The sequence below is a fragment of the Neoarius graeffei genome, chromosome 9 (assembly GCF_027579695.1).
Source record: "Neoarius graeffei isolate fNeoGra1 chromosome 9, fNeoGra1.pri, whole genome shotgun sequence".
Classification (NCBI taxonomy): Eukaryota; Metazoa; Chordata; class Actinopteri; order Siluriformes; family Ariidae; genus Neoarius; species Neoarius graeffei.
In genome coordinates, this window is record NC_083577.1 from 63,572,542 (window position 1) to 63,595,498 (window position 22,957).

A 22,957-nucleotide genomic window follows, 5' to 3' on the forward strand; every position below is an offset into this window, starting at 1 on the left:
TATCCAACAAACATTCAATCACATGTTCACGAGAATCTCGGACAATCCAAAAACCTACTGGAGGCATAAAAAGGCAATGACGTCAAAACAACTTCAAATGGCTGCAGCAAAGTCAAAGAGCTGATGAAAATGTCAGAAGTGGCTTCCAGATGTGGTCTTTGACCTGCACCTGCTGCAGCAATACAAAGGACATGTGATATACCCCCAAAAAATGTAAATGTAAATGTGTGCGAGTTATAATCCATGGGACTCTATTCAAAGGACACAGTCATTAACAGCCATGTCTCTCACAAGGGCGAGGCAAAGCAGCCAGAACAGAAGAACAGGGGAAATTTTATTCTAATATTCCCTTCAATCAACATCTCTCTTTCACCCTTCATCACTCTTACCATCTGTGGTACTGTGGAACCATTACTGTTAGTGTAGAAATGCTAAATGGGGCTTATATTTTACAACCAGTGCTCTTCTGGACTGACACATTCGATTTTTATCAGGGTTTCCCATTAGCTATTAGTGTTAGAGCTGCAATTGCTTTATCCATGAGATTTTAATCTGAACCTGAATCCAACCACTAAATGTGGAAATCTGTTTGTGTGTAAAAAATAAAGAAAAAAAACCCACATATTAAAAAACTGCAATATTGTATATTCACCAAGTTCATCATCTGTGAACAGTGTTCCTATAATTACATGTATTCCTGTCTTATGAAAATGTCACCCTAAAATTTAACACTAAATACATTCAAGCATGCGTGCGCGCACACACACACACACACGTTTGTCTTACTATCCTTGTGACCTTCCCCTGACATAATCATTAATGCAGTAATGCTATGCTTAAACTAAATCTAATCCTAACCTCAACGCCATTAACCAAAAGCTTAGGTTTTTTTTTTTTTTAAATAAGAGCTACAGTTTTTGTCAAAAGTAGTTTCCCTCATGGAGACCAGACAAATGTCCAAATAAGGTCAAACCTGTCACATATTCTGATCCTTGTGGGGACGTTTAGTCCACATTTACACACTGGCATCATCTGATCATGATAATATTAATGTATTTTCACACTCGCACACGTACATATTAACACACCATCTTACCCTAAATTAAATAAAAGCCAGGCAGCTTGTACACGGCCAACCTGTTTTTGTGTAAAATTACTTTCCCTACAGTCATAACACTTATTAAAAGAGCGTTAGCAAGGATGATGTGTTGAACACATTTTATTGAGGTGCCAAATGAAAGAGTGTCATCATTCATCCAAGAAGGAGAAAATAAATGTTCACATAAAAAAATATAAAATCAACAATGAATACACAGCACCTCGCTGCTCTGGTCTGACCGGAGTGATCGTCGTTTTGGCTCAAACTCTTTAAATCGGTTTCAGGCTGCTCAGTTTTCTGGCCATGCACTCAGTCCACAAGCCCACAGCAAGGACGAGCCAGAGTGGAACTGGCAAAATTCACATGGGTATTTACGTAGATAACCGTCGTCGTCATCATCATCATCTTTACTGTTTGAAATTGGTTTTCTCCCTGTGCACCTTTTATATGAAACGCTAGCCCTAGAGTGGAGTTTGATGGCACCATGTGAAGAATGTTTAACCCAACTCGGAGCAAAATTCAAACAGTGGATGATGAAAGCTCCACAGTAACTGAAAGAGGCCTGGGATTTCTGTGGTCAGAGTCCTGTCATCATCTCCCAGATAGAGAACACACAACTGATACACAACATCACACTGATGTTCAAGGAGGAAACAAAAAAACAACAAAAACCCCAAAACAGAATAATCTACAATTCCATCCTTCAGAACAACTGAGACCAAAGGGGGAAAGGACGTGTTTGAAATGTATTTTTTTGGTAGTGTTGGAGTGGGTGTTTCATCTTATCTTTTTCTACCTCTAATCAATCTTTTATTAAAGTTTAATGGCTGAGGTTGTGGAAGTCGATCCCTCAGCTGTAAGAGCTCTAAGTTATGTGATTAGAAGCGCATCTTCCATCAAAATGGGTCAACAGGAAAACAATTCATGAAAAAAAAATTATCAAAATGGTTAAATAGTGTTAAACCTCAGGAGTAATGCACACCCCTACTCCATTAGGAAACAGGACCCTCACGCATAAGGCCAGTGCACTTCTTAGTGAGTCAGTCAGGTAAAGTGATCAAACCTCCTCATTCGGACATATACACGCCAGAATGAATTACACTATGAGAAAGCTGATGCACCAGAAAGAACATCTACTGAAATTTATGTGTATTTTGTAAATGTATATGACTGTGCCTGCATGTTTGTGCATGTATGTGCGGTGTGTGACGTGTGCATATGTGAGTGTGAGTTTGCACGAGCCCTCGTGATGGAGGGTTATTGTATATTGCAGGAGGAGCAGCAGGGATCGTCTTTGTCGGGCTGCGCTGCGTAGTCCATCTGTCGCACGATTTCGGCAAACAGTTCATCCACCATGGTCTTGCTCTTGGCGGAGGTCTCGATAAAGGGGCAGCCCCATTCCTCAGCCAGAGCCTGACCCTCGTTCACCGACACCTCCCGCTCACTCTCCAGATCCACTTTATTGCCCACCAGGATCACCGGCACCTTCTCATACCTGCGGAGGGAAAACAAATGTCAGACTCATGCAGGGCTGTTATTCACCTTTTAACCCATTCAGAATATTCACTGATGACCGTGGAAGTTAGCTGAAACTACCTTAAAAAATTAATTATATACGAGAGAGACACACACACACGTGTGCAGCTTTAGAGAGCAGGATTTTACAAGAGAACTTCACTAAATGTTATAAAATATACTTAGAGTGTATACCCCTTTTTGCTATTTCTTTAATTAGGCATATCAGATGCTCGCTGGCACGGTGGTGTAGTGGGTAGCGTTGTCGCCTCACAGCAAGAAGGTCCTGGGTTCGAGCCCCAGGGCCAGCGAGGGCCTCTCTGTGTGGAGTTTGCATGTTGTCCGCGTGGGTTTCCTCCGGGTGCTCCGGTTTCCCCCACAGTCCAAAGACATGCAGGTTAGGTTAACTGGTGACTCTAAATTGACCGTAGGTGTGAATGGTTGTCTGTGTCTATGTGTCAGCGCTGTGATGACCTGGCGACTTGTCCAGGGTGTACCCCGCCTTTCGCCCGTAGTCAGCTGGGATAGGCTCCAGCTTGCCTGCGACCCTGTAGAAGGATAAAGTGGCTAGAGATAATGAGATGAGAGATGAGATGAGATGCTCGCTGGCCGTGCTGTGAAAATTGTGCATGCAGGCACTCATCTGAGTTTCCAGATCTGTCATTGCTTAACTCTTGAGTATTTTCTATCACGAATACTATCATTAACAAGCTTATACTCCCTGCTTTCCAAAGAAATTCATCTCGTTAAGATCTGTTCAGTACTTTGGGAGTAACAGCAGGTTGAAGTTGGTACGAGAGAGTAAAAACTCTGCTTGCAGGATGTCGGGAAACTGCTGGTGCTTTCTGAGTCACAGGAAAGTGGTCAGGCTTGCTCTCTTCTGGGATGGGTTTCCCAAAAGCCTCTTAACGCTAAGAGCATCGTAACTAGGAGGGAGGGAGGGAGGGAGGGAGAGAGAGAGTTCATTGTGCTGCTCTCTCTACCATTTAACAATGATCTTTGTGCTATGATGCTTTTGGGAAACCCACCCCTGATCGGTTTCCGACTGGATTACTCGGGAATATCAATCAGATAACTTTTATAGAGATGTTCTCCGGCTCTCGCTGTTTCTGATGAAGCATTCAGCAAAATTTTCCATCAGCTAGTTTTGATGTTATGATTCACGGGAGACTTTGAAGTGAGTTTTCACAGCTTTACCTACTTATTTTTTCAAATCAAACTGATTCCTGTAAATAAATAACCATTTTAGAATATAACCGTAATTGTTTTGATGAAAAATATTAAGATCGTGGTGGTCGGAATGATATTAAAAAAACGGAAGTCAGAAACACAAGTGTCAATTTCAGTTCAGTTAACTGGAATTGTTTATTGGATGTGGAACACAGCATTTTCGAGGTTAGCCTTGACTTGAGAACTGTGAATTTTAATTGAAATAATCATTTATATTCTTTCATATAAAACACTAGTAGGCCCTACTTAGAAATACAAAGGCCTACAGAGCACAAAGAGGGTGTGAGAAATAATCTTTTATTACTTTATTTTGATAGAAAGTGGTAGGTAGATGTGAGACATTCAGTGCTTATTTACGCATATTTTATAATTAAGATTAATTTCTCCTTTGTGGTGTATAAATGAGAGTTAAGATCAGCTTTATATTGCACAAATAAAGCCATCTGGTGAAACTTTGAAGAAGTGTACCGATTTAACGTTTTACCTAATTAGCATAATTAAATACTAATTTGCAAAATTAGTTTTTAGTAATTTTTCAAACTTTGTATTTGGTCTACAACCATCTATGTGCCTGCCAGGTTCCATGTAAATATCTTAAAAAATAAAAAGTTATGAAGAAAAAAAAAAAACAAAAAAAACATTTGATTTCCTTCATTATGAGGCCCATTTTGGACCACGTGATCCTAATACAGATTATTACGGCAATTTTCTAAAAATTAAGCTGTTTTATCAATCTCAAGAACAGATAAACCTATTTTAATTCTGTAAAAAGTACGTTGTCCTGCATTCAATTCTGAATTCAATGAGAGCAGTTTCAAGCAATTTGGAATTAATTAGAATTTTTACCTGCTATGCCTACTTTAATTATATGTTATCTCCAATTAGCCACACCCACACATATATACACAAACGCAGTGGAGCTGAGTATTCTGAACGATGATGACATATGAAGCCATTGCCTCAGTGACTGTTACCCATAATCCTCTGTGTTATATTTAACAATTATTCACTGAAGCAGGGATGAGAGTGGGTCCTGATGAAAAAAAGCAGAAAATCTGTAAAATGTCCTGAGGGGGCCGAAGGCGTCCGAAGTAATAAGAGGGGATCGGGGGGACACCCCCGGGGAAATTTTTTTCAAAATGAGACCTTACACACCCCATTTCCTGCAATTTGAGCTGTAGTTAATGAAAACACCTGATGCCTATTTTAATACTTATTGAAATAACACTATTATATAGAACAATATGTATCAAAATCAACATGTGTATTGCATTAATTCAAAATAATATCTACATTTTAAGGGGACTGGTTATTACTCATTGTCAACATCACTTGTTTTTTTAAAAAATGTCCATTAAAATTCATAGTTATTTACAGTTCCATTAATAATTCAAATTTTCATATATTCAATATATTGAATTAAATAAAAGCATTCATATCTTATGGAGACTGACCTTTTCCTAATGTCCACATTACTTGTATATGATTTCTTCACAATGTCTATTTAAGCTTTAAAAGTTATTACAGTTATCAACACTGTCAGCTATAATTCAAATTATCATATATTCAATGTATTGAATCAAACAAATGCATATTTTATGGAGACTGTCTTTATCTTATTGTCCACATCATTTGTATGTTTTCTTCAAAAGGAAAATGTCTGGGGCGGCACGGTGGTGTAGTGGTTAGCGCTGTCGCCTCACAGCAAGAAGGTCTGGGTTCGAGCCCCGGGGCCGGCGAGGGCCTTTCTGTGTGGAGTTTGCATGTTCTCCCCGTGTCCGCGTGGGTTTCCTCCGGGTGCTCCGGTTTCCCCCACAGTCCAAAGACATGCAGGTTAGGTTAACTGGTGACTCTAAATTGACCGTAGGTGTGAATGTGAGTGTGAATGGTTGTCTATGTCTGTGTGTCAGCCCTGTGATGACCTGGCGACTTGTCCAGGGTGTACCCCGCCTTTCGCCCGTAGTCAGCTGGGATAGGCTCCAGCTTGCCTGCGACCTTGTAGAACAGGATAAAGCGGCTAGAGATAATGAGATGAGAATGAGATGAGGAAAATGTCTATTTGCACTTAAAAGTTGTTTACAGTTCCCAGTTATTTTTGAAACAAATTTTCATTTGATCATTTAGAATTCTTCTTCAGCTTCTTGGCCAAAGCCAAAAGCTTATCAGTCCTCTCCTTTTTCCTTTTTCTTTCATTAGCCAGCTCCTCCTGTGTTTTTACATGCTCTAACCTAGCTCTCTTCTGCTCTCTCTCACACTCCTCTCTTGCTTTCCTTTTGCTTTGCTAAACTTGTTTTTTATACCAGCATCAATTTCATGTACCTTCGCTTCATCTCGCTTGTCACTAGTATTCGGCATCTTGAGAATAAACGCCGGTTAGAGGAGCGTATTTTTGATATGCAGCTCACGAACATGTGTAAGTTTTGATAAAAGAAAACGGATGTGGGTGTCTTTGTAAAAACTGTTTTGATTGGCTATTATGGTCTCGACATCGATGTTTTAACCAGTAACAATGCAGATAACACGAATTTGACATCACATTCAACGAGATTAAACAATCCAGCCACTGGGGGTGCGTAAGTGTACTCTTGGTGCTGGTCCCAAGCCCGGATAAATTGGAGGGGGTTGCGTCAGGAAGGGCATCCGGCGTAAAACTGTGCCAAATCTAACATGCGGAATGAAAACAGAATACATGTGCATCAGTGAGAATGGGGATGAGAGTGTAGTGAAGATGCAAGGAGTAGACGTAAAGAAAGTTGGTGAATTCAAGTACCTGGGGTCAACTGTGCAGGAAAATGGGGGCTGCGATAGTGAGGTGAGAAAGAGAGTGCAGGCAGGGTGGAGCAGTTGGAGAAGGATTTCGGGAGTCATTTGTGATAAGAAAGTCCCAGTAAAAGTGAAAGGTAAGATGTATAAGACAGTAGTGAGACCAGCTGTGATGTATGGATTGGAGACCGTACCCTTAACGAAGAGACAGGAGGCAAAGTTGGAGGTGGCAGAGTTGAGGATGTTAAGGTTTGCGATGGGAGTGACGAGGTTGGACAGGATAAGGAACGAGCACATCAGAGGGACAGCACATGTGGAGAGCTTGGGAATGAAGCTAATGGGCCTTTTCCACTACCCTTTTTCAGCTCACTTCAGCCCAACACGGCTCGTGTTTCGACTACCTCAGAGCAGCACGACTCAGCTCACTTCAGCCCTACTCAGCACCCAAAACTCGCACGGTTTTGGAGTGGGGCTGAAGTGAGCCCAACCGAGCCAAGTGGGGCTAGGGGCGTGAGGAGACACTCCCCTGTGCACTGATTGGTGAGGAGGAGTGTCCTCACATGCCCACACACGCCCTGCGAGCACGCTGGGATCTGTAAACACCGTAAACCCGGAAGAAGAAGAATTATGACAAAGAAGAAGAGGACGTCTGTGTCCTCGTCGTCTTCATTGAGAAGGAATTGAAGAAGTTCCCTCTCTTTCTGAAGCCTTATGCGCCTCGCCTCATCTATACGCTCTTGCCAGTATCTGTTGGCGTTGTCGGTGACAACAAGCCACAGCACCAAGACCAGCAACACTAACGACTCCATGTCCTCCACGTTTATTGTTTACTATCCGGGTCATGAGACTACCGCTTAAATGGTCACTGATGTCACTGTTTGCACCGCCTAACGACATCACGTGACGTCCACCCACTTTCGCTAACTCCACCCAATGTGTCCACCCACTTCCAGCCAGCACGGTTCAGCGCGGTTGTAGTCGAAATGCAACCCCAACAGCCCCACTCAGCTCGACTCAGCCCAACTCAGCACCGCATGGCTCAGCCCAACTCAGCCGCGTTGGTAGTGGAAAAGCCCCATAAGAGATGAGATTGAGGTGCAGATGATGCTGGAAGGAGAATGTTGAGGATGGAGCTGTCAGGCAAACGAAAACGAGGAAGGCCAAAGAGGAGATACATGGATGTGGTGACAGAGGACATGAAAGTGGCAGGTGTGATAGAGAAGGATGCGGAAGACAGGGAGCAACGGAGACGAAAGATCCGCTGTGGCGGAGCAGCCAGAAGAAGATGATTCAACGAGATTAAACGAGACTAAAGATGGTGACTTACAAATAATGTGTAAACATCGTTGGAGTCAAGTTTGAACAGCATGAAGGAACATACCCCAACCCCCCTTAATTAATAAAAAAAAAATTCTCAACGGATTTGGCATAATATAAAAAGGTCGTTTTTTTACTCAGAAAAAGCGGAAATCCGCCGAAAAGCGGAAAACTCTCATCCCTGCTGAAGGCAAACCGAGATGAAGCTGAGGTTATTATTCCCCGATATTAAACGAGCCTGAGGAGGATGATTGTGATAGATAGATAGATAGATAGATAGATAGATAGATAGATAGATAGATAGATAGATAGATAGATAGATAGATAGATAGATAGATAGATAGATAGATAGATAGATAGATAGATAGATAGATAGATAGATAGATAGATAGATAGATAGATAGATAGATAGATAGATAGATAGATAGATAGATAGATAGATAGATACTATTTTAATCTTCAAAAGCAGCATGCAAATATACCGGTAATGCACGCAGACTTCTCACTTATCTACGCTGAGTCACATAAAATACTTTGTTTTGAAATCGATAAAATAAATCACAATTCCACCTTACCTTTGAATAGTTTTAGACCAAACTTCATAGCATCTTTAGTGTTTTAGGAACAATATTTTCTTTCATAATTTGTAATTCTTCCTCACTTACGGTGACAAAGCGATTGGCCGCCGTTTTGCTCGAGGTGATTATCGAGAAATAGTCAGAATTTCTCGACCAGGGGGCGTCGTGGCTCAGGTGGTTAAGGCGCTATACCATGAATGCGGGCGACCTGGGTTCGATTCCGGCCCGAGGTCATTTCCCGATCCCTTCCCGTCTCTCTCTCTCCCGCTCATTTCCTGTCTCTACACTGTCCTATCCAATAAAGGTGCAAAAAGCCCAAAAAAATATCTTAAAAAAAAAAAAAAAGAATTTCTCGACCAATCAGTGCGCGTGATTTCCAATAATCACCTGTGTATTTATACTAATGCTTAATATACCACAAATAACAGCCTGTCAGCTGTGAAAACAACACACAAGAAAATGTCGAAAAATACCAACTAATTGGTGGCACATCATAATTGAATCGACGAAGGACTATAATGCAAGCTTTCACGCCTATTAATCTGTTCGCCAGGTCAGAATTAGGAAAATATTTTGGGGCTGAGGGTGATGTGCAGCTGAAAACATATTTGTAAAACTTGTTCATTCATTTGTCAGAAATATCACAACTGAAAAAGATAAACAAAGCTTTGGCAAGTGTGTGTGGAAATCAGAAAAATCGCCTGAGCATGGAAACCACAGGGCCGGAACTAAATAAATGATTAGACAATTAGATAAATAACCAGTTTTAACCATTTTATGTACTGCATCCAGCTTTTTTTTCCCCTCAGGATACATCACATATCTGCAGTGCTGCAGCTCTGTCCTCAGATCGCTCCTCATAGAGCAGTTTAGCAGCTCGGATCTCCAACCCAAAATACACGACATGTTTGAGGCGCAGTTGGGTTGATTGAGTCAACGTCAAATTACTTTCGCACTGGAACTGAACCGCACTAAAGTGGCACTTGGAACCAGACCAAGGCCAACTTATTCAGATGGTCAAGGACTGGTTGTTTTGGTCAGGAGCCGAGTGTGATTGCTGCGCATCACATCTGCCTAAACAAACTGCACTAAAGAGGAACATCATACAAAGGCAGAGCCGGGAGTGTACATCATAACAAAAAACCTGAGTTTAACTCCGCCACAGTGATACAGAGGGAATGAGGAATCAGCAGGGTTATAGCATTAATGCTCAGAAGAGAAAAAATGACTGGGGCTTTAATAGTTTGCTTTAATGGAATACTCATTTCCAATGCACAGAGCCCCAGTGTGTTAACGCCTCACCCTACCTCCTTCAGTCTCCTGTCAAACAGAACAAACGGCATGACAACAGAGCGGACCTCTCTTCTCTCATTAGGCTCTGGCTTTACTGGATGAAATATTCATGCCATTTAGCCATGCGCCATTCTGTGAAAGCCCCCCACCACACACACACACACACGTTGTGGCATTGTGCTGGTCAGGTTAGGATCTGAGTCTCCATCAGTGAGCTCAGCACCCACAAACCTGCTCACTGGAGGAAAGTGGGTAAAGTCCTGGCACTTTTAAAACAACAGCGTACAGTATTTCGTGGACCGCGTTCTCTTTTTCTTGGGCATTTCGTGTCTGACAGTAATGCCCGAGCAGCCTCAGCATAAGCTTTTGAATATGGGATGTTAGGAGATGAGTCTCTATGGGTGCATCTCATTTCCATTTTAATGAGCAGCAGAGCAGTGAAGTTTTGTAATAATGTGAACTAAATGGGGTTTTTGTTTCATTTTGTCAGACATGAAGTGCAGTTACTGTAGTTTACTGACTGACGTGGTGAAAGTATACAACTAAAACCAGGAGTCCATCCTTATATTTGGAAAAGCAAGGAACACTTGCATCGTTTTATTTGTTCACTTTCTCATCTCATCTCATTATCTGTAGCCGCTTTATCCTGTTCTACAGGGTCGCAGGCAAGCTGGAGCCTATCCCAGCTGACTACGGGTGAAAGGCGGGGTACACCCTGGACAAGTCGCCAGGTCATCACAGGGCTGACACATATGCCGCTTTTCCACTACCAATGCGGCTGAGTTGGGCTGAGCCGTGCCGTGCTGAGTTGGGCTGAGTCGAGCTGAGTGGGGCTGTTGGAGTTGCATTTCGACTACAACCGCGCTGAACCGTGCTGGCTGGAAGTGGGTGGACACATTGGGTGGAGTTAGCGAAAGTGGGTGGACGTCACGTGATGTCGTTAGGCGGCGCAAACAGTGACATCAGTGAGCTTTTAAGCGGTAGTCTCACGACCCGGATAGTAAACAATAAACATGGAGGACATGGAGTCGTTAGTGTTGCTGGTCTTGGTGCTGTGGCTTGTTGTCACCGACAACGCCAACAGATACTGGCAAGAGCGTATAGATGAGGCGAGGCGCGTAAGGCTTCAGAAATTCTCGTAATTCTTCTTCTTCCGGGTTTACGGTGTTTACAGATCCCAGCGTGCTCGCGGGGCGTGTGTGGGCATGTGAGGACACTCCTCCTCACCAATCAGTGCACAGGGGAGTGTCTCCTCACGCCCCTAGCCCCACTCAGCTCGGCTTGGCTCGCTTCAGCCCCACTCCAAAACCGTGCGAGTTTTGGGTGCTAAGCAGGGCTGATGCGAGCTGAGTCGTGCTGCTCTAAGGTAGTCGAAACGCGAGCCGTGTCGGGCTGAAGTGAGCTGAAAAAGGGTAGTGGAAAAGGGCCAACAGACACAGACAACCATTCACACTCACATTCACACCTACGGTCAATTTAGAGTCACCAGTTAACCTAACCTGCATGTCTTTGGACTGTGGGGGAAACCGGAGCACCCGGAGGAAACCCACACGGACACCATGCAAACTCCGCACAGAAAGGCCCTCGCCGGTCACGGGGCTCAAACCCGGACCTTCTTGCTGTGAGGCAACAGCGCTAACCACTACACCACCGTGCCGCCTTGTTCATTTTCCGTAACTGCTTTATTGTGCTCAGGCTTGTTGTGGATCCGGAGCCCATTCCAGGAACACTGGGAGTGAGGCAGGAACACACCCCGGATGGGATACCAATCAAACCCACGGCGTCACACATACCAATCAACCCCCGGCATAGTTTGGGGAGGTGGGAGGAAACCCAGGTATTGAGTGTGGAAAATATCCAGTGAAAGACTGGGAGGAAAAAGAAAAGTATTGCCTTTTGCTACAGTTGCTATGGTGATGTGAATTACTTCTAAAATGTCAAATTAGACTGTGTAGTGGCAAAGAGAGGCTTGTCTAGTCCTAGTTGACAAATAGAAGCACTACACTTCACAACGGTGGGCCAGTGACACAAAAAACAAAAACACAAAAAGGTACAAACCAACAGGTCATTCACACAAAAATATCACATCTCTCAGGTTCTGTCTAAGTGAAGCTCACTTGTGTAGAGTACTGTTACTAAACCACTGAATTTATGACAGGACAGCCACTCAGAGATGTGTGGGTGTGAGAGATGCTGTGTGGAAATCAGGCCCTAGCACCACACTGAACTATTTTTACACACACACACACACACACGATACAACTCTTTAAATAAATCACTGATTATAGTGGTGGACTGATTGCTGTGCTGTGCAGTGTATGCAATGAGGGCGTGTGGACATGGCAGTGGTTTTGGGGAGATGTCGTTCATGAGGATGTGTGGTGTGGACATGTGCTTCTGTGAGAAAATACAGCAGGGGAAGAGTAGGAGGGGGAGTGGTGCGATGTGCTAAGATGGTGGCCAGCACAATAAAAAGCTCAGCCACTGCCTATTACTGATTACACATGTCTTGCCCCCACACACACACACTTCTATCTTTGTGGGGACACTAATTAGCATAATGCATTCCCCAGCCCAGCCCAGCCCTACCCTAGCCTGGGCCCGCCCATCTTAACTTGTGACGCAACACGAGAGCCTGTTGCGAGCTTAGTCTGGCCAGGCAAGCTATCTACAGCTCTTCCAAGCTCCCGAAAAATCGGGAGCCAATCAACTTTGAGCATCTCCAACGGCCCTGGGTAGAGGCGTGTTCAAGGCACTGACGTAGTAGAACTGCGACCGGAAGCCATAGATTGTTTACAGAATCTATGCCGGAAGCGCTTCATTCACTAGAAACATTACGAACATGGAGCAAGTTCTCATTGAAAACGGAGCAAGGAGCAGCCCTGGAGGTATTTATTGAAAGGAAGGACGTTTTCGCCTTGCTCCCGACCGGCTTCGGTAAGAGTTTAATCTACCAGTTAGCCCCGTCGCGTCACATACGTCAGAGGAAAGAGTGATGTGATTGGTTTAAGCTTCATCACAGCCTTTTCTGGCTTCAACCAGTAGCAAACTGAGGCATTTCAGGGAGGCGGGTCAACCACGCACTTTGGGAAATGGTTGGGCTTAATATCTTTGCCAGACCAAATGCTCGCAGAGCTTTGAAGTCGCATTAGCCAGACTAGCCCTACCCATCACAACTAAACGCCTAACCCCAAACTAACCCCTAAAACTAAAAGTCTTAAACCTCAAATCGTCCTTTGAAGAAATGAGGACCAGCCAAAATGTCCTCATTTCCCAAAAATGTTCGAAATCTGTTGGTAAAAAATGAATTCTGGTTCTCAACATGTAACAAGCACGCGCGCACACACACACGAGCAAGAAAATGAGAGAGAAATTCTTAAAATTATACCTGTCAAATGACTTTATAATGGCAATGATTCGTTAAAAGGCCTAGTAATTGAATCTAACACAATTGAGCCCATCGTTAATTTATTATTAATTTTTATATGATTCATATTCATTTACCCAATTACTAGGAACATCCTGATTGCGTGTTTTTGCATTTTTGATACAACAGCAAGACTAAAACTCAAAGCTAAAGCTCATCAAATACAATCTAATCCTGATCCCGCTGGACCTGTCGCTCCCACTCAGGAGCACAACTGCAACATCCTCGTTATTTACTGACTGTTATTTTCTTTTTGCAAATATACAGCAGGATTTTAAACATCTCAGGTGACCCAAGCCCCACATAAAACCCTGAATATTCAAATGAAATTATTCACATGATTTTTGTTCTTTCAATGGAGGGAAAAAGAAAAAAAAAAATCCCAAAGAAGCCACACGCCAAAGCACAGAATGACTGACAGCGTGTGGGAACATTTTCAATATAATGAAATAAATTTGGATTTTTATGTAGCAAACAAACAAGTGGAGCGAGAAACATTTTAATATCCCAGCGCTGTTATACAAAATATCAGCGCTCTTGGAACGCTGCTTGGCCAATCAAATTAGCGGACCAAAAATAACTATGGTATCATTGCACAATGGAACATCATTTGAGATGCGGTCACAGAAAAATGGTGCTCAGACACAAAAAACCACCTGCTTCAATAACAGGTTCTTCCCACAACATTCCCATCAGAATGCTTAACAGCCACTGACCTTATCCTTCCAAATGCACATCAGCACCTTACACACCACCCCATTACACAATGGTGCGTATTCATCTCATCTCATTATCTCTAGCCGCTTGATCCTGTTCTACAGGGTCGCAGGCAAGCTGAAGCCTATCCCAGCTGACTACGGGCGAAAGGCGGGGTACACCCTGGACAAGTCGCCAGGTCATCGGTCATCACAGGGCTGACACATAGACACAGACAACCATTCACACTCACATTCACACCTACGGTCAATTTAGAGTCACCAGTTAACCTAACCTGCATGTCTTTGGACTGTGGGGGAAACCGGAGCACCCAGAGGAAACCCACACGGACACGGGGAGAACATGCAAACTCCGCACAGAAAGGCCCTCGCCGGCCACGGGGCTCGAACCCGGACCTTCTTGCTGTGAGGCGACAGCGCTAACCACTACACCACCGTGCCACCCGGTGTGTATTATATATTTAAATAATATTGGCTGGCTTTGATTGGTCCATAAGCTATATTCCATTCAGCTAACATGATACTGAACCTGTTAAAGAGGAGTTTTCGACTCGTTCATTATCATGCTAGCTGAATGGAATATATCTGACAGACCACTCAAAGCCAGCCCATATTATTTAAAATAACAACCGAGGCAAAGTCGAGGTGATTATTCATCGATATTCACTGAACCTGAGGTGGAGAATTGATTTAGTATAAATGCAGAGGTGATTATTTTAAAAAATTAAAATAAAAATTGGATTAAAAATTTTCTTTTCAATCTTCAAAAGCGGCATGCAAATGCAATAACGGCACGGCGCAGACTTGTCACTTCTCCATGCCAACTCACATAAAATACTTTGTTTTGAAACACACATCACATCACACACATCACATTATCTCTAGCCGCTTTATCCTTCTACAGGGTCACAGGCAAGCTGGAGCCTATCCCAGCTGACTACGGGCGAAAGGCGGGGTACACCCTGGACAAGTCGCCAGGTCATCACAGGGCTGACACATAGACACAGACAACCATTCACACTCACATTCACACCTACGGTCAATTTAGAGTCACCAGTTAATCTAACCTGCATGTCTTTGGACTGTGGGGGAAACCGGAGCACCCGGAGGAAACCCACGCGGACACGGGGAGAACATGCAAACTCCACACAGAAAGGCCCTCACCGGCCACGGGGCTCGAACCCAGGACCTTCTCTTGCTGTGAGGCGACAGCGCTAACCACTACGCCACCGTGCCGCCCTGTTTTGAAACAGATAAAATAAATCACAATTCCACCTTACCTTTGAATAGTTTTAGACCAAACTTCGTGGTACTTTTAAGGGCTTTTAGGAACAGCATTTTCTTTCATAATCTGTAATTCTTCCTCACTTACGGGGGAAAGCGATTGGCCACCATTTTGCCAAGTTGTTCAATGTGATTATCGAGAAACAGTCTGAATTTCTTGACCAATCAGCACGAACGATTTCCTATAAATCACCTCAATATTTATACTAAACGCTTATTATTACTACTACTCTAACCACTAAAGTACAGTCAGCTTTGATGTAGGACATTTATTTTCATATAAAGTCAATTTTATATAAATTTGCTCATTTAAAAAAAAAAAACAAACAAACAACCCTGTGCTTAAAAAAAAAAAAAAAAAAAAAAAAAAGTCAATGACATTTGTCTCTCCCCCCAATTTGTTTTCCTGATTTCTAGATGTTGTTATCTGATTAAATACTACTTAAATTTACATAAAGCCTAGGTCACAACCGGATGTACGATTTTTTGGCTGTACGATTTTTGGCGTTTCCCAAATTGCTGAGTTTTTTTTTGTTCGTGGAGAAAGACGCACGTTGGCCATAAGTTTGTCTTGCAACCTGAAGAAAACGTAAGCACCCGTAGAGTTTGTTTGACATGACAAAGAACCTCTGCGGCCAGTCTACGGCTCGAAAATCAGCACGTTACAGGCGCGCCCTCCGTGCGTTTCTTGCGTTTTTTGCACGTAGACCAGCCGTAGGAGCACGTACGGCCGGTTGTGACCGAGGCTTAATGTTTATTTATTCATTCTATATTCACTTTACACAGTATTTATAGATGTGTGGTAGACATGTTCACTGCCAATACCTGAACATAAATGAATGTAACTAATAATGTGCATTGTCACTCGAGTTGCTGTCACTGAATGGCTACGAGGTCTTTATAAAATGAACATGAATATTCTAAAGTATTCACCATCACTGAGTATTAAACATCTGCCCCAAAAAAAGTCTTTAAAAAAAGCACAGATCCTGCTCTTCAATGATTCCAGTTAGATGAGAAAAGAGAGAGACCCCGTTACTGTATGGTTGATGAAGGAAAACAGAATAACTTGCCCTCGGGTAGTATATCTGGGTAATAGTGCCCTGCAAAGCAGCAAAAATAAAGCACACAGCGGTCTATCGATGCTGGGAGGTGGAATGAAAATAAACAATTTCTGTATAGAGACAACATTTAAATGAAAACATGCACAGCATGAAAATGAACAACAACTGCATGCTGGCAAATTTTCTGTGCGTGTGCATTTTTTTTTTTTTTTTACACACACACACACACACAATCACAAAATGTTGGGACAGTATGCTGAAATTGAAAACCATCCATCCATTATCTGTAACCACTTATCCTGTGCAGGGTTGCAGGCAAGCTGGAGCCTATCCCAGCTGACTATGGGTGAGAGGCGGGGTACATCCTGGACAAGTCGCCAGGTCATCACAGGGCTGACACATGGAGACAAACAACCATTCACACTCACGGTCAATTTAGAGCCACCAGTTAGCCTAACCTGCATGTCTTTGGACTGTAGGGGAAACTGGAGCACCTGGAGGAAACCCACGCAGACATGGCGAGAACATGCAAACTCCACACAGAAAGGCCCTGTCGGCCACTGGGCTCGAACCCAGAACCTTCTTGCTGCGAGGCGACAGTGCTAACCACTACACCACAGTGCTGCCCGTTGAAAACCATGAGTTGTCAATATTTTTTTTTACCTGTATTGCACTCAGTTGTCTCCCCCGCACCCAAAAGCAAACACTTTTCAATTCTGATTCTTCTCATCTCATCTCATTATCTCTAGCCGCTTTATCCTGTTCTACAGGGTCGCAGGCAAGCTGGAGCCTATCCCAGCTGACTACGGGCGAAAGGCGGGGTACACCCTGGACAAGTCGCCAGGTCATCACAGGGCCGACACATAGACACAGACAACCATTCACACTCACATTCACACCTACGCTCAATTTAGAGTCACCAGTTAACCTAACCTGCATGTCTTTGGACTGTGGGGGAAACCGGAGCACCCGGAGGAAACCCACGCGGACACGGGGAGAACATGCAAACTCCACACAGAAAGGCCCTCACCGGCCACGGGGCTCAAACCCGGACCTTCTTGCTGTGAGGCGACAGTGCTAACCACTACACCACCGTGCCGCCATTCTGATTCTTGTAACATTAAAAAAAAAAAAAAAAAAACTGGGACAGTAAAGCACTTCCCACTTCGTAATGTTGTCATTCCTTCTCACAACACTTAAAATATGTTTAGAGAATGAAGACACAAGGTGACAGTGTTTCAAGGTGTGTTTTTGTTCCATTCTTCCTGCAAACAGGTCTTCAGGTATGCAACACTACAGGGCCGTTGTCATATTTTTCATTTCAAAATTCACCACACATTCTCTATTGGGGACAGAGAGGACAGGCACCCTCTCCTTCCACAGTTGTGCCTTTGGAATATGTGCACAATATGGTTTTGCATCGTCTTTCTGACATCTTTTCCAGGGATATTTCATCCTGAAGGCAGTATATGTTGCTCCAAAATCTCAGTGTACCTTTTCTGCATTAATGCTGCCATCACAGAAGTTACCTTTGCCAAGGCCACTGACACAACCCTACACCATGACAGACCCTGGCTTTCGGACTTGTTGCTGGTAGCAGCCTGGATGGCTCTTTTCATCTTTGGTCCAGATCGCACGGTGTCCATTTCAATAAAAAAAAAAAAAGACCTGGAATACTAATTCGACTGACCACAATACACGTTTCCACTGTGTGATGGTCCATCCCAGGTGCCTCCGAGCCCAGAGAAGTCGACGGCGCTTCTGGACACAGCACAGATAAGGCTTTCTTTTTGCACAGTAAGGTTTTAAACTGCCATTTGTGGATGTAACTCTATATTGTAACACTTAAAGGTTTGTCAAAGTAATCCTGAGCCTACGTGGTTATATCAGCTATAGATGAATGATGGTTCTTGATACAGTGCCCTTTGAGAGATCAGAGATCACGGGTGTTCAGATTAGGCTTGTGCCCTTGCCCTTTATGCGCCAAAATTCCTTCAGATTCCTTGCATCGTTTAATGATATTATGTACCATAGGGGGTGAAATATCCAAATCCCTTCCTATCTTTCTTTGAGGAACATTGTGTTTAAAGTGCTGATGACACGTTTTTGACATCTTGGGCGATGTTTTATAACATAAAAAGTAATTCCCGATGATCCATATATTAATTCACGAAGGCGCCTATTTTACAAGTTATGATAAAAAACGCGGCTATTTGGGCAAATTTGACAGGGCTGCAGCACCCAGGAGACGGAGGAGGAGGAGGAGCTATATGACGTCAGCGAAAGAACCTTCCTCCTAACTTACCAGTTTATTGTTGATGCGACAGGTGTTCAGTTTATCATTATTAGTATTATTATAATATATATAAATATAAGTTATTATGCCTTCGCGTTGTGTTGCCGGCTTTTGCTCCAAAACCTACAAGGATGGGGTAAATTTATTCAAGTTTCCCAGAGATCCTGAGCTGCATGCGAAGTGGGTGAAGCAAGTCAGGCGCACTCGTGACAAGTGGGAGCCCTCACCAACATCCGTCCTGTGCTCTGAACACTTCGATTTGGATTGTTTTGACACCCTTCCCAGCTTAAAAGAATCTCTTGGATGTTCAGTTCAGCACAAACATGTGTTACTACCATCAGCAGTGCCTACACAGTGTTGCCAGATTGGGATTTTTCCCGCACAGTTGAGCGGTTTCAAATACATTTTGGTGGGTTTTGAACATATTTTGGGCTGGAAAACGTCAGCAGTATCTGTTGCCAGATACTGCTGAAGTTTTCCAGCCCAAAATATGTTCAAAACCCACCAAAATGCACTTGAAACCGCTCAACTGGGCGGGAAACCTCCCAATCTGGCAACACTGCCAGTATTCCGGAGGGGGTCTACTAGTAGCTATGCCGGATCCAAAGACAGTCCTCCTGTCAGAACATGTGTTGTGAAACGACATAAGATAAAGGTACGTAGAGCTATAGATTCTACATGATAATCATAAATGTAATCATAAAGTCGGCGTGATATCAGTCATGTATTTGCTTGTGAAAGCTTGCGGCTTTCATGTAACTGCCGCCTAGCAACGAGAGGCAAAGGGTAAAGAGGGTAGGCTATCATAGATTCTATTCGGAAGAGATCAACACAATTCTAGACTCCCAGAAGAGGAAGAGCTAGCACTAGAGTGTTCACCGGCGTTTTCATGCGCCATTTCCATTGAATAGAACCAGAGTAGAACAGCCAGTGAACCGCAGCGTGTTCTTCCGCTGACGTCACAACATGGCCGCGAGCCACGGACCCAGTTTTCTTGCGCTGTGCAATTAAAAGTTGGATATTTGCGTAACAACAGCTTCTTTTCACGTAATTATAACAGAAATCTAACATGTTTGCCATGTTGTATAGTTTATTTAAGAAATTGCATAGAGTCATGTTTGTGTCATCAGCCCTTTAAACATTTCAATAATTTTCCCCTCATGTATTTGATGACAGACTGGAGATCTTCAGCCCATCTTTGCTCCTCAAACGCTCAGCCTTTCCTGGATACTGATCTTGTCCTAAATCATGATTATAACCACCTGTTGACATCACCTTTTTCAAATCACAGCATTATTTAATATTTTACCTCAGCGCTAGCCCTAAATTGCCCCTGTTCCAGCTTTTTTGGAACGTGTTACAGGCCTGAAATACAGGAATGGATGCATATTAACAAATGAAATGAAGCTGACCAGACAAAACATGAAATACAAGCCAAAGTACATTTAGAAATAACTGCTCTCTTTATTTGCATTTTCCATATCGTCCCAACTTGTCTCTCTCTCACACACATACACGTGCTCTACCAACTCACAGTATATAACATATGACAGATTATCTTTCAAAAGCTTTTCGTGCTCTAAGAATTAAGATGGATAGGATTACACACACACACAATGCATCAGTACGTGTAATCGGATATGATATCCATAGGTTTTTAGCTTACAAATACATCCCATCTACTCCGACTGCACTATTCAGGTTTGTCAAAGGCACACTGCAGCTCTTTCTACTGCTCCTGGCCAGATTCACAGCGGCTCAGGCATACACAAACACAGGTTATATATAATACATGACCACTCGACTGATCCACACGGACTATGGGGGAGGGGAAGAGCAGAGATTATCATTTGGTCCTAAACCTGACCAGACAACCCAGGGTCTTGTTCTGATCAGACCAAAGCATCTCTTCTGTCCTCCTAATCAAAAAGAGCGTTTCACCATCTGCCTCATTGGTGATGAGAACCTCTCCCTTTGCACTGCCAGCTCCAAAGCCTCGACAAACACTGAAAAACATCAAGACATCAGTTCAGTGTTGTGCCTGAAGAGAATCAGACGAAAATACAATGCAAGGCGATGGATTATGGTAGACTATAGGTAGTTCCAAACCATACCGGATTTGAACAGAAACCGTTTTCTTGATTAAAAACAAGTCTAAAATACAAATTTTATGCTTTAAAGATGGACTCCTGGACATGTGACTCAGTTTTTCTGGCACGGAGTGCACTGTGTCTCTTCACATCTTAAATTTGGGACAGGAACACCACCAACACATGAAAACTGACATTTAGTGTGCACCTCTTGCTGACCTCAGAATTCTGACAAAATAGATGCAAACCAGCAGAAAAATCAAGCTATGGGAGAAAACCACCTAAGCTTTAAGAAGCAAAAAGTTTCTCTACCACCTTTCTTGCCAAACGTGCTCGGAATCGGCTTCTGAATGCCACAAAAGAAACAAAAAACAAACAAATATTCACTCCATCGTTGACTTTGAATCCACGATGCCGTGTGCCTCCCATGGCCGGGAGTACAAGAAAGCAAAACTGGCCGTGCTCTCTGATACCCCTTTTCCACCAAATCAGTTCCAGGGCTGGTTCGGGGCCAGTGCTGGTGCTGGTTCACAACTCGTTCAACTTGCGAGCCAGCTGAGAACCAGTTTGCTTTTCCATAGCTCGCGGTGCTAAGGGAAGCCACGTCATTACGTCGCTGTATACGTCGCTACGTTTGCATAAACCTTGGCGCGAATATCGAAGCAAAAACAACACGGAAGAAGCAACAGCAGCAGCAACAATAATAATGCATGACTTCGCGTTTGTACAGCTGCTGCTTCTCGTCGCTTAATAATGGCGATCTTTTGCGGTCTTGTTATTGTTGTTGGTCTTAACAACTCTGCCCCCCCGCTGACGTAAACGGTTCTTTCCTCTGGCCCAGCAAAGAGCTGGTGCTAGCCTGGAACTGGTTTTTCTGGCCCCAGAGCCAGTTCTTTGTCAGTGGAAACAGAAAACCCGGTTCCAAATTAAGCACTGGCCCCGAACCAGCCCTGGAACTGCTTTGGTGGAAAAGGGGCATGAGTAGGAGACATGGCATACTCTCTCTCTGCTGTCAGTGTGACACTGGCCGAGTGTGGACATCCTTGAGCTCAAGTATGTGGAAGAGCATGTTCGTTTGAATGAGTTATGCCGCCCTGTGATGCATGAGCAGCAGTCTGAAAAGATGTAGAGGCTGGTTTCATGGGTCAGTTTGTAGCAGTCGTGTGATCAGGGAGACTTAGGGAACAGACTTGAGTTAGTTATCTAGTGGGTGGGACTTGGGGAGGAAAAAACAGGGAACAGCATTCTCAGAATCCTGATGGAACGTTAGAAATATGTAAAATGGTTACAAAATAACTACACACTCAGAAAATAAAGTGCATTACTGTACCTTCAGGGGTACAAGGGCTCGTCATTGGAGCAGTACCCTCTAGGGTATTTGTACCCTTTATTTACAGGTGGCACGGTGGTGTAGTGGTTAGCACCATCACCTTACATCAAGAAGGTTCTGGGTTTGAGCCCAGTGGTCAACAGGGGCCTTTCTATCTATGTGGAGTTTGCAGTTAGGTTAACATGGGGCAGCTATGGCCTGAGGTTGGGCTGAAGTGCCCTTGAGCAAGGGCACCTAACCCACAACTGCTCCCTGGGTACTGTAACATAGCTGCCCACTGCTCTGGGTGCGCGCGCACGTGTGTGTTCACTGCTTCAGATGGGTTAAATTTCACTGTGTGACAAATAAATGCTTCTTGGGAACATGCATGTACCCTTTTGGCCCTAACAAAAAGTATACTTGAGGTCCAACAATGAGCCCTAGGGGGTACAATAGTGTAGACTGTACCTTGGGGGACAGAAACAGTCTCCTACCGTACCCCAGTTTCTGACAGTGTAGATAAATATAGCTTTGCTCTGCACTAGTGTATGCATGCACTTTTCGGGGGGGGGGAATGAGACAAACCACAGATTAGCCATACAGCAAGCTTGTAGTACCAGAGTCCAGGACTTGGACTCGAATCCGACTTGTGCCCTAATTTTAAGGACTCGTGACTTGACTTGGACTTGAGCACTGATGACTCGGACTCGTGCATTAACTGCATTCGAACTCATAAAACGGAGATGAGGACTCAGATTTTTTCTTTACTTTTTCTAACATGCCATAATTTGGCATAAGATATAATCAACGTTAAATTTTTGCACTAATTTCGTGCAAGTGTGTCACATCTGTGCATCTTGGCACATGCATCAGATAGACTCTCAGGCGTGCTCCGGACAGCATGCATGCGCCAAGCAGACTCTTGCGCGTGCGCCGTAAATGACTCGCACTTGCACAGGATTAAAGCGCAATCAGC

The 22,957-nt window shown here is 43.7% G+C and overlaps 1 protein-coding gene across 2 annotated transcripts in view; it reads right to left on the minus strand.

Moving 5' to 3' along the window:
* Positions 1 to 1,204: 1,204 nt before the first annotated feature.
* LOC132891932 (ras-related protein Rap-2a) overlaps positions 1,205 to 22,957 on the minus strand; it is a 37,606-nt gene continuing 15,853 nt past the window's right edge. Inside the window, exon 2 of one of the 2 annotated variants that reach the window (XM_060930072.1) lies at positions 1,205 to 2,594. In XM_060930072.1, the coding sequence (XP_060786055.1) occupies positions 2,357 to 2,594 (238 nt within the window). In that variant the 3' untranslated portion in view covers positions 1,205 to 2,356. Of the gene's footprint in view, positions 2,595 to 20,048; positions 20,589 to 22,957 lie in introns of those variants that run through there. The other variant, XM_060930073.1, reaches the window with a different exon arrangement.